This window comes from Leptinotarsa decemlineata, unplaced genomic scaffold (assembly GCF_025532065.1).
Source record: "Leptinotarsa decemlineata unplaced genomic scaffold, Ldec_3_MD MMD2_tig00026282_RagTag_RagTag, whole genome shotgun sequence".
In the NCBI taxonomy this organism is placed as follows: Eukaryota; Metazoa; Arthropoda; class Insecta; order Coleoptera; family Chrysomelidae; genus Leptinotarsa; species Leptinotarsa decemlineata.
In genome coordinates this window covers 21,728,362-21,740,482 of record NW_027412668.1, presented here as the reverse complement: position 1 = coordinate 21,740,482, position 12,121 = coordinate 21,728,362, and the positions used below count along the sequence as shown (strand labels likewise).

Below are 12,121 nucleotides of genomic sequence, written 5' to 3'. Positions count from 1 at the left end.
AAGTCCGTTACCTGGTTTTATCGGAGCACCTGCACAACAACGTTTCCTGCGCCGTCCGGCGGGATACTGACCGCGCTTATATGATACATTGCAAATTAAATAGTAGGTTGGGTTGAAAATCAAAGAAATATTATTCTATTATGTTCGTCAAAATGCTTGTAGCTACTTGCCCCTGTTACAACTAGCCCCCCGCACTAAACAGATAACAAATGATGAAACAGAAAGGGATATTGTTCTTTTCACTTAGTTATATTATAGTTTTGAATTATTGATTTTTTCCCTACTACAAACATATATGTTTCTAGGGAAAATAAATTGTCATCATTTCATTTATTATTAGAGTTTTCATTACATTACATACCGTGTTAGGAATCACACGTTAAAAGGTAAGACCTCGTTACTCCTTAGCTCGCACAATTTTCTCAACTTCTGAGAGTTGTCGTTCGTATGGGGGCGACAGCTGATTAACGAAAAAACAGATTTCAAACAGATTTTCAGTTTTCTAGTATTTCTTCCGAAAATACTAACAAAATATTATGTTCTTATCGCATATCATATACAACATTTTTTTTAGGTATGGAAATCATTAATGATATAATTGCGAGAGCCAAATCAGCTTCCGTATCTATGTCTCACGTCATTCATATAACTTGGAGTATAATGAGCTGCATACACCACTTTCAACTTCGGCTGCGAACTGTTTCCATAAGTTTGATATCTTATGCTAGGAGGTATTTATACTCATATTTATACTTTTTACTCAGAGTTTTGTCGGCGACTTTTATGTCTTGAATAACTAGACGTAATCGAGAGGTTGTAATTTTTTCTGGATATGTCAAAAAAGTCAGAAGAGATAAAGTTTCTACTGGTAAGAATGATCCGGCAACGTCATGAGGTAGATTAGGTTAGGTCAGAAGTGAGTGGGCCTATTCGACTCTCCACTGCATCCCGCAAGGGTATATTGTGGCTCACACATATTCAAACTCGACCAAATAAACCCTGCTTCTTGACGAAGCCGATTAGTTTATATTGTGAGTGATCCTTCAGATCAGATGGTAGAATTGTGGTTGTACCAAACACTGAAAACCTGATTCGGTCCGCAGCGGGGCAGACACAAAGTTCATGCTCTGCTGTTCCATTATTTTCCAAACACAGGTGACACACACTGTCTTCCGACAGTCCGAGACTCTGCATATGATGATTCAGAGGACGGTGACCTTAAAGGATGCCTGTTAGACATCGTAGTTCATCCCCACTGTAGTTCAACAACTGTTTGGTTTCAAATCATCTAAAGGAACAATTCGTTCAGGCCAGTCTCAACTCCCTACACTATAGGTTAATGTCCATTAACCTACAGAGTGGGGAGGTTGATGTCCATTAACCTACAGAAGGGGTCGCCAAGTAGTCTTGGGTGGGGTCGGATACTGTGTGAAAGTTTTAACAAGGTCCAGAAAAAACAACGGATAATGATTAGGTGCAACCTAAAACAAAATGTAGGGTGTCTCCAGAGGCTCCAATAGATTCAATGCATCGCCAGAACACATCGTGACACGACTATCGTCAAACTTAAACCAGTCCGTTTTGTCTTTGACCAAGGCGTAATAATGACCAAATTCAACGCCAGAACCACAGTGAACAATGACTGCATGAATATTATAATAGTGGTCTGCTAGATTGAAATGTTCGTCTATTTCGAACATTTCGAAGAGTTTCTTGCTTGCGTCAGAGGTTGAGTCTTGTTTGAATGTTATTAATAGATTGACTGGTGCCTCAGCTATACTTGTTTCCTTATAACAGTCAGTTAGTTTGCCGCATGTTTGGTAATACAGTCGATCATCATCTGTTGAAAATTCCATTTTCAGATGATTCAACAATAAGCTTTGCACGGACTGGTTATTAGTCATATTAGGAAAAGCTAGATGAAGTTCCAGAAATTCACATAAGTTTTCGCTACCTCTTGAACATTTACTACAAAGTGAACAAGAGAGGATTTTTCCAGCAAAAGATTTACAAACACAAAACGAGATGGACTGTACGGAATCATTCAATCCAGAGCGGTCAAGAGTATTGATTTTGCTAGTGTTTTGCTCACGAAGAGTATTCAACAAGAACCCAAAGAATTCGGAACAATCCTCTTGTTGTCCCAAAGAGTATCTAGTGGACTTCAGAGACTACAGGAAATTGGTTGGGGGAACGATGATAAATTCTTAGGAAACTGTCGCTGCATGAACAGGTGTTTGAGTTTGATGAATAAGTAGAAAACATTCCCATTCTCGTTCGCCATCAAAACCTCGTTCTTGAAATTCTTCGTCATGAACAACACTTGTAAAATGCCATATTTATGTAGCAAGTGTTTCCTAAATAATCCAATCCAATTTTCTACTCTAGATTTTCAGGACAACTCTCTACTGATTATTCGTAAGGAAGAACACGTTTCACAGAATCTCCATAAGAACCATTTCTCAAGCTGCAATCGATCCTTCCAAGTGAAGAAGGGTTTCGTAGAGGGATCGATTCGGCTCTTGCTTCATGAAGCTCTTCCACTGAAAGGGAACCAGAACTACGAGGACTGCAACTCATATTTGGGTGGCATGAATGACCTGAGTCCACTGACCGCACTGAAAAAAAAAGGTGGATCAATGACTTGTGAATCAACCTTGATAGGAGACTGATGAATATCCACATATCTCAGCTTGTTTTGAAGAGATTTCAGTTCCGTACTGAAGTTAGGGCAGTGCATGATCTCATCAAACTTATGTGAAGGAGGAATAGTTCCAAGGACCGAAGCAGCATTGCCACGTTGAATAGCAATACTAATTCTTTCTATAGAAAAAGAGGTAGAACGGTGATCTTCCGTTGCTTGGCCTACTCTCCTTCCGAGTAAATGAACGGCCATAAACACCAAAAGTTTCAACCGCTATTGGATGGAACATATAGTTGTTATCAAGATTTTGGTATTTTCTTCTTTTCAATTTTTTGCCAAACAACGCTGCAGTTCCAACAGACTTCGAACTTCCGAACTTCCTTTAATAATTCAGCATAGTATTTCTCTCCAACAGAAAAATTTCCGCAATTCATTTTTTTCGAATGAATAGTAGATGATAGTATTTCATTTGCAAAAAAAATGATTCTTCATATTGATATTTATGGACAAGATGAAGAAGTAGAAAGACAAAACTTTCCTTTCCCAAAAAATCAACCTCTCCTAAAAATATGCCCCTTTCAATTTAAACAAAATTCCTTTGGCTGGGATTCAATCAAATAAACGAATGAATGCCATTATGATGACATCATTATTTCATGAATGAATTGTGTGTTTTTTCTTGAAAAGCTATCCAGATTGGTATAAGAGAGCTAATAAGGAAAGTGTCTTCTTTTATTCCACTATATTGTCTAGGAATCCTGTGAATGATATCTGATTCAATTCCGTATCGAATGAATGGAATACAAACTGAATGAGGAAAAGTTTTTTAGATAATTCAGTGTTCATATGAAAGTATTTGTTTCGAAAGAATTTTTCTTTCGTGTAATTCAATGTTTATATGGAAGTAAGTGTTTCGAGAAGGCTTTCTCTTCTAGTTTTTGTCTGAAAGTTACTGAAAGGTACTGAATGAGTAAATAATTAAAATTTCGATTGTTCACAGAAAAAAAGCTGAAGAGTGTATGAAGTCTTACTCACAGTTAATTAGATTGTTCAGACCAGAAATGCATCGTATTATTCTGAATGCAATAATCACATTCTACAGAGAAGGGAAACTGTGGGAAATTGAATTCGCGTGCACCGATTTAATAGTTCAACTACTGCAAATTTATCAAGATGCTGAAGAAGGAATAGAAGACCTTTTATGTAAGTAATATATCAAGTAAGCAACTGTTTATTTTTTGAACTCGACATTGACATCATGAATTTAGAATATCGCATATAAACTTATTTTGAAAGCCAACGTTGCATTGATAACGAACGAGAATACACAATAGTTAACAGATTATGAATTCACACCAAAAAGTTCATCTGTTTTTGAGTTGCAACCGGTATTCATTGAAACTTCAAACAAACATGGAAATTTGTTTCTGATTTGTTTGAAGGTGGCTGACAATGTTTCATGGTGTATTTCATTAGTTCGAACTTCCATTGTCTAATATGATATAAAATGATGTAAAATCCCTGATCTCAGAACCGCTAACTGTATTGAAAATGGTGGAAATCATGAGATAAAAATCATGAAAGAAATTTTGGGAAACCGCATTATAATACAGGGTGTAACTGAATAATTGTAAAACATTTAAGAAGGTGATTCCTCATCGAAAAAAGATAGGATCTTTCATATAAAGAAACTTCATTGGAGCATCCCTTGTTAAGATACATCCCTTGTTAAAAGGGGTACATAAAATTTGTATAACAATTTTTTTCACAAGCACTGAAAAAGTTACAATATTGAAATTAACCTGGCGTTTTGTATTACCAAAAAGACACTTAGTCAGTAATTTATTTGGTTTACCCCATGGTTGTAAGGGGTGGAAAACGCAACCCCTAAAATTTATTTCCAATGTAACTTTTTGTCTTATTATTTGTTTACCATTTAAGCATTCATTTCCCATAGCCTGTTTCATGCTAAACAAAAAATGTCTCTTAGGTTTTTGCCCAAAATAAACCAGTTCGCAGCAAAAAATTAATTTACGAACAACTACAGAGATACATCGTCATAAATGCGAACTGGATTTATTGTTATTTCATAGTTAGTACCTGCATTGAACGCTTAAAGGGTAATAAACAAAACTAATTTATTAATAACAAAACACACAACATGTAGAAATCATAGTGAATGTTCAATATGTCTATCTTCAGACATTACGCATGCGTCTGGACGTCGGCGCATTGAGCCACGTATTCGCTCAAATATTCCTGGAGTCTCTCTGATTACCCTGTACCGCATCGCATCGATGATGCGGTTTCTGAAGTCCTCTACATCGCGAACAGGAGTACGATAAACCAAATGCTGTAAATGACCCCAAATAGAGAAATCGAGAGGATTGAGATCCGGGGATCAAGCGGGCCAGTTCTGTGGTCCTCCTCGACCTTTCCACTGATTTGCATATGTTTCAGTTGAATGCTAACGTGCTACTTGACTAAAATGGGCGGGAGCCCCATCATGCATAGAAAACATATATCTTCTGACGCCCAAAGGAACTTCCTCCAGCAGTACTGGATACACTCCTCTTAAAAATTGAACGTATGCCTCACCATTTAATCGAAGAGGTAAAAAATGAGGCCCACTTAAATCATCCGAGCCACACGTTAAGAGTAAACTGCTCTTGATGGTTAGTTTCAACAATAGCGTGAGGGTTTTCATCTACCCATATGTGATAATCATGAAAATTAATAATCTTGTCCCGAGAAAAACTACATTCGTCTGTGAATTCTATCGTCTTCAGAAAGTCACAATTTCTTCTGATCATTTCCAGCATCCAATTGCAAAATTCAAGACGATTCGGAAAGTCTCGCGGTAACAATGCCTGTACTCGTTGCAGATGGTAAGGGTATAAGAGTTGTTCCTTTAAAATTCGAAATACCGTCATATGATCAACATTTATCTGGAAAGCAATCTTTCTAGTACTGGTAGTAGGTTGTTCTTCAATCAAGTTAAGTGCTGCTTCCTCAAGCTGTGGTGTTCGTACTTCTCGATGGCGACCACAATCCTGCGTTCTTTTGTCAAATGAACCATATTCTCGTAATCGTTGATGAAGTCTAGCAAATATTCAATGTGAAGGATGCTGTCGTTGAGGATACATTTCAGCATATCTTCTAGAAGCTTCTAACCCATTCCCCTGCGACAGACCGTAAACGTAATGCATATCAGCCATTTCCTCATTTGTGTATGCCATTCTAATAACAAGTGAATTATTAAAGTAACAAATTGAGAACAGGACAACAACACACAATTAGTATTAATTCAATTTCAAAAATTCACAAACTGACAGCGTTATACACATTTAATTGTCACTATCGCTAATAGCGACCTACTAGATAGATTAGTTTCGTATTTTCGCATTTATGACGATGTATCTCTGTAGTTGTTCTTAAAATAATTTTTTGCTGGGAACTGATTTATTTTGGTCAAAAAACCCCAAAGACATTTTTTGTTTAGAATAAAACAGGCTATCGGAAATGAATTTTTAAATGGTGAACAAATGATAAGACAAAAAGTTACATTGGAAATAAATTTTAGGGGTTGCGTTTTCCACCCCTCACAACCATGGGGTGAATCAAATAAATTTCTGGCTTAGTGTCTTTTTGGTAGTACGAAACATCAGGTTAATTTCAATATTGTAACTATTTTAGTGCTTGTGAAAAAAATGTTTTACTAATTTTATGTACCCCCTTCAAGGGGCTGTATCTTAACAAGGGATGCTCCAATGAAATTTCTTTATATGAAAGATCCTATCTTTTTATCGATGAGGAATCACCTCCTTGAATATTTTACACTTATTTAGTTACACCCTGTATAGATGAAGCTGTTTCTTGTTGAGTTGGCCTCATTACCACTTGAAAACGATTTTAGTTGGAAGTGGACAGTTTTTATCAGCCCCATGAGAAAACTCTCTTCCTTTTCATGACCACGAGTATAACTTGATGTGAATTGCCCAGTACATAACAGCGGGAAGACTCCAGTATGATATGCTTTTCAAAACAGTTTCAATAATATCAAATAAATAGCAACAAAGATTTGTTCTTAACCAAATAACGAAACATCACGTGATGATTGACATCAAGTCAAGTGGAAACATGAGTATAAACACGCTTGAGGAAGCTATTGTATTGAGAAACACGTGTTGCGTTTTTGTAAGCTCTAGACTGTTTTGTACACAATCAATTACTCGAATTAGCAATCAGTAAGATTGTGCAGAATATGCACAACAACAACATAACAAGCTATATAATATGCTCTTTGGTATACGTCCGTCATCGTTACTCTCATAGGCATCTAGTTGCCTGTTGTTGTTAACTTGTTTAACTAATCTCAAGTCTATGGAATGGTTTTGTTGCAAAATATGATGGGCGACTGCTGATTTTTCAGGTCTTCCATATTTTAAGTGTGCTATGTGTTCCTTGTATCTTACTTTAATAGATCTCTTTGTCTGTCCATAATATTTTGCATCGCAGTCCCTACATTCAATTTCGTAAATTCCAGACTTTTCCGAATTCTCGAGTTTGTCTTTTGTTATAATAAAATAATGTTGGGTTTTACTGATTACTACATAAGGACACATTGCACAAATAAATTTGGATAGGCAATATTGTGAAATTAATTTTTATATAGCTGAAAATTGTTTTATATAAACATATATTGTAAAATAATAGATAAGGCAAAATTGTAAAATTAATTTAGGTTGGTATACCTGTATGGGTGGTACGCCTGGATGGTTTACCTGTATGGGATACCTAGATAGTTAAATAGGGTTAGCTCGCATTAGTTTCTAGTTTTGATCTTCCTCTTTGAAGATGATCACTTGGTGATCGAAATACATGTCGAGGTGTGGTGTGAGGTGTGTAATATTGAAATAATATGGAACAATGATATATTGAATAAATAGTTGGACTTCATTTGTGAAATTATAAAACGACCATAAAAATTGAAACAACAATAAAAATCAATTGGCACTGCGGGGCGACTTCATTGATTCCAGTAGCGCATTTGCTTTTTCAGCTGCAGGAAAACCCAAGAAAACCTGCAGCACCACATCATCTGAAGATCTTGATCTGAATAAATTAATATTAAGAAAATATTCTGAAGCACAAACTTTTATTTACACATACTGGAAATAATGAAACCATTTTCAAGTTTGATTGTACCCATCAATTCATCATATTATACATTTCATATGATATATGTAGATGCTTGTCGTGAGATTCACATATTTTACAAAATATTTAATTTTTTTCCCAAAGTAGCTTGTTGAGATTAAATTGCATATTGCGAACTTTTGTTCATTAGTCACCGCATTTAAACTGTTTTCGGTTTATTTATTTCAGATACTGTTTGTTGCAAATCTTATCATGAAGCCAATAACCGATTTCCAACACTCGACAAACAATAATTTGAAATACAAATATGTATGATCATTCATCAAGTGAATATTACTGGAGTTATTTTTAATACTTCGGCACCTGTTCGATCGCCAAGTGATCATTTCCAAGGGTAAGATTAATCTCTTGAAGATGATCACGTGGTGATTGAAACACGTATCGAGGTATGAAAAAAACGGTTTAGTATTGGAACTAAACTCCAGTAATATTCATTACTACACCATAGGTTCCAAACAGTGCATCACAAGTATTTACATTAGATTAGATTGTCGGGAAGCTGGCCCATGGCCTGATTCACTGCAACCTTTTCAGATCTATTTTGATGCTCTTTGGTTGTTAGAACTCATTGTCTAGCTTGATCTCTTTGATGAGACCCCATAGACTTGACACTGAACCCTTCATATAGCTAGCAGCCTCTGGTTTTTCTTTTCCGCATCGTGCGTGTATCATCCTTGTTATTGCTTCGCATTCACAGGGTACATGCAGAATGGTTTCATCCTCTTCTTGACAGAACCTGCATTGGGTCTGCAAATGGTCTGAAAAATTTGAGAAATTTGATTGAATTTAGAGAATTGGTAAAATAGTTATTCTTGAACAAATCATACTGCAGCCTCAATGAATTTAACTGTCACAAAATCTAAATTAACTTTCAAGTTAACTTATCTATTTTAATTCAGTGTGGCGTTAAAATTTGTCAAGTACTAAGCTCAGTTATGTGTGATCAGTTTTTGAATTTTTTGGTGAATCCATTTTATATTTTTGATATTTCATCATTTATAATTTTCATAATTTACTGGCTATATTTCAATTTTCTTTTTGAAATTCATCATTATTGTGTTCACATTCATTTGTGTTTGTTATTTATTTCGACATTTCAAATTGAATTCTTCATTGTATTTTAGTGGTTATATAATTAAAATTGAAAATGTTATATTTTAGAAGTGATTAATTTTTGGAAAAGAAAGTTTTTGGCTTTCTACTACTCCATCTCGACACAAAAAATGTGGGAATTTCCAAAGCAAGGAAGGAAGCAATCAATTTCGAAAGAAGTAACCCTCTATATAGATGTGTAGATCATGCAAAGAAGTAACTTTCACACGAACTGGAAGAAAAAACCATCCTGAAACAGCTACTTTCATGTAAACATTGGATTACAATAAAGAAAAATTCTTTCGAAACAAATATGAACACTGAATTATACAAAAAACACTTTTCTATACTCAGTTTCTGTTCCAAACATCCGTTATGGAACCGAATCAGATATCAGTCACAGGATTTCTACACAATATACCAAATGAAACGTAAACATTTCACTTACGCAGTAGTGGAAAGCCAAAAACTTTTAATTCATTTTTAATTGTAATACTTATTTACTTTTTTGATTAGTTATATTAGATAATGAAGTATATTTGATCATCATCATAATCTTGGTGATCCTCGCGACAAGTTTTTATTTCATATAAATTGTGTAAAGTAATGAATTTCAAAGTTTGATTTAATCTCAAGATAATTTTTCTTCTCAGTACATGTGAATTAGTGCGTTTCTCAAAAATGATTTTTATTTATTCATTTTTCAGTTATCGTTTGACACCTTCCTGCTTTCATTCAATTCGTCAATGTTGCATGGCTGGTTCTAACGGAATCTGTTCGAACACCACCACTTCTGTTTAAAATATGTTTTTCCGTTAACTAGCTGTCGCATCCCTACGAACGACAACCCTCAGAAGTCTAAACTTGTACGAGCTAAGAATTAACGGGGTCTTACCTTTTAACATGTGATTCCTAACACGAGTTGGATGATAGCAAGTGGAAATCGATCGTTCAGACTGGGGCTTAAACCACCGACCAACACGGCGGTCAATTCGAGTGAGTGAACAATGCACCCACGTCGAACCGACCGGCTACCGACCGACTTTCCCAAAACTTTGCGACATGGTGAACATCTTGTTTTCCCCATTTTGATGTTTCTCTTCGAACCATTATATTCGATATCTATAACATAAGCGTGCACAAAAACATTATCCACCATTTTTGGAAGTTCGCCATATTGGATTTAAAGTGATGTTACTTCATTTTCCGTATATGTGTTCTTAAGTAAATTTATTCATTTCATACACATATCATAGAGAGTCATCTTGAGCGGTTCACAATTTAGATTTGGAGTGACTTCATGTTATTTCTCATATTCTCTTGGCGAACCCTTTCATTTTATACTAATATCATGGGGGTGTTTGAAAAATTAGTCTGCCTTCTTGGGTTTCTACCATGTTGGATGTAGAATGGCCTCACAGTCGAACAAGTATTGTCATACAAACTAAACGTGTATTGTCATGCAAGTAAGAGATCCAAAATTCAGTTGAAAGATTCGACCAGAAGTAATATTCAATCATTGCAAGTTAAATAAGAGTTTGTGAAATACAAAAGGAACCAACCAGTAGTGAGAACGAGTTTTGTTATATTCAATATGGAATTTTATTTTTGATTGTGATAAAAAATGTGTAAGTTGAAGTTTATTTTACAGATACTCTAGAAACGTCTACCCTCCTAAACGTTCATGAGGCCAAATGTTTAACACAAATATTATATGAAATTATGAAAAAAGTACGTTGGAGAAGAATGTCGGAATATCTCATGAAAAAGATTTTGTCAATGCTTGAAAGTAGCATCGTACCAAAATCAACAGACAATTACAACTATGTTCCATTGAGAAAAGGTTTAGAAATTTGCATGAGGAACACAATTGGTAATTTAGGTAACAAGGATCTTATAAAACTGGTGAGTGTTTTATTGCATATCATGAGTTTTTCGTTTAATGATACCGATTCCCTGATATGAGAATATCAGAATTTTGAAATTGTATTTGCTGTATCCACACAGAATCGGAACAAACTATGAAAAGTCGTATATAAAGTAAAAAAATTAAATTTTGAAAAAGAAAAGTTTTGGCTTTATACTTCTCCTTATACACAAAAGTGTAGTGTAGGAATCTAACAAAGAAAGATAGCAATTAATTTCAGAAGAGACTCTTCACAAATATGTGTAGATCATGCAAAGAAGTAACTTTCAGGCACAAACTGGAAAAAAAGCCCATTCGAAACAGCTACTTTCATACTATAAATATTGAATTACACGAAAAAAAAATCACTTCCATATGAATATTGGATTACACAAAAAATACTTTTTGCTATTCAGTTTGTACTCAAAATATCCTTTGTGGAATTGAATCAGATTTCATTCACATAATTGCTACACAATATAGTAGATATACGAAAGAGGTAAAATTTCACTCACACAAATGGCGGTCATCGATATTTCGGAATAAGGCACTTGCTTTATTGTCTTTTCAGTACTGATATGGATAATATTACAAGATAAAGTACTCAATTCATTAAAAGGAAAAATCTATTTTCGCCTCCTTAGATATGAATGAGTTAGAATTGAGAATAACTCTAGTTCGTCGTGAAGAGTATTGTAGTTCTGGTTTGAAGTATTCACTTCCTTCAAAGTCTATAAAGAAAAGAAAAAATTTTGATGAAAACAGAAATGAAAATTTCTATATTTTGAAAACAGAAATTTTCATTTCTCTTTCCATTATGATTTCCTACCACGTAGCGGCTACATTCATCAATTTAGTGAAAGAATTTTGAGTCTGCCCAGAAAAGTTGCTGTTTAAATGAGAACGGTTTCGTCTAATGAGTTTAATAATACTGAACTACTTTTGATAAAATCAAGCTACGACAAAACAAATAAAACAATGTGACAAACTCATCTTCACACAAAGACACAATGATGTTTTGGGAATCAAATCCGTGATGTCAAATGAGAATATTCTCTGTAGAATTAGAAATATAAAGAAAAGAAGATAATCGCTTGTTGAAATATTTTTGAAATTTATTTTTGCCAACGTTATACTGCTAACATACATATATCCTCATCGATTCAAAGACATGAATAAATTTAGAAATAGTTTGTATAGATTAGTTCCTAGCTGAATATCAAAATGTTCACTTATACTTACATTTATCTAGAAATAGT

General features: G+C 34.7%; 1 protein-coding gene across 3 annotated transcripts in view; it reads left to right on the top strand.

The window, feature by feature from the left end:
- LOC111504040 (uncharacterized) overlaps positions 1-12,121 on the top strand; it is a 50,323-nt gene that overhangs the window by 14,706 nt on the left and 23,496 nt on the right. For 2 of the 3 annotated variants that reach the window (XM_074180052.1, XM_074180051.1), the window contains exons 4-6: positions 575-731; positions 3,645-3,847; positions 10,608-10,861. In XM_074180052.1, the coding sequence (XP_074036153.1) occupies positions 575-731; positions 3,645-3,847; positions 10,608-10,861 (614 nt within the window). The remainder of the gene's footprint in view (positions 1-574; positions 732-3,644; positions 3,848-10,607; positions 10,862-12,121) is intronic. The other variant, XM_074180053.1, reaches the window with a different exon arrangement.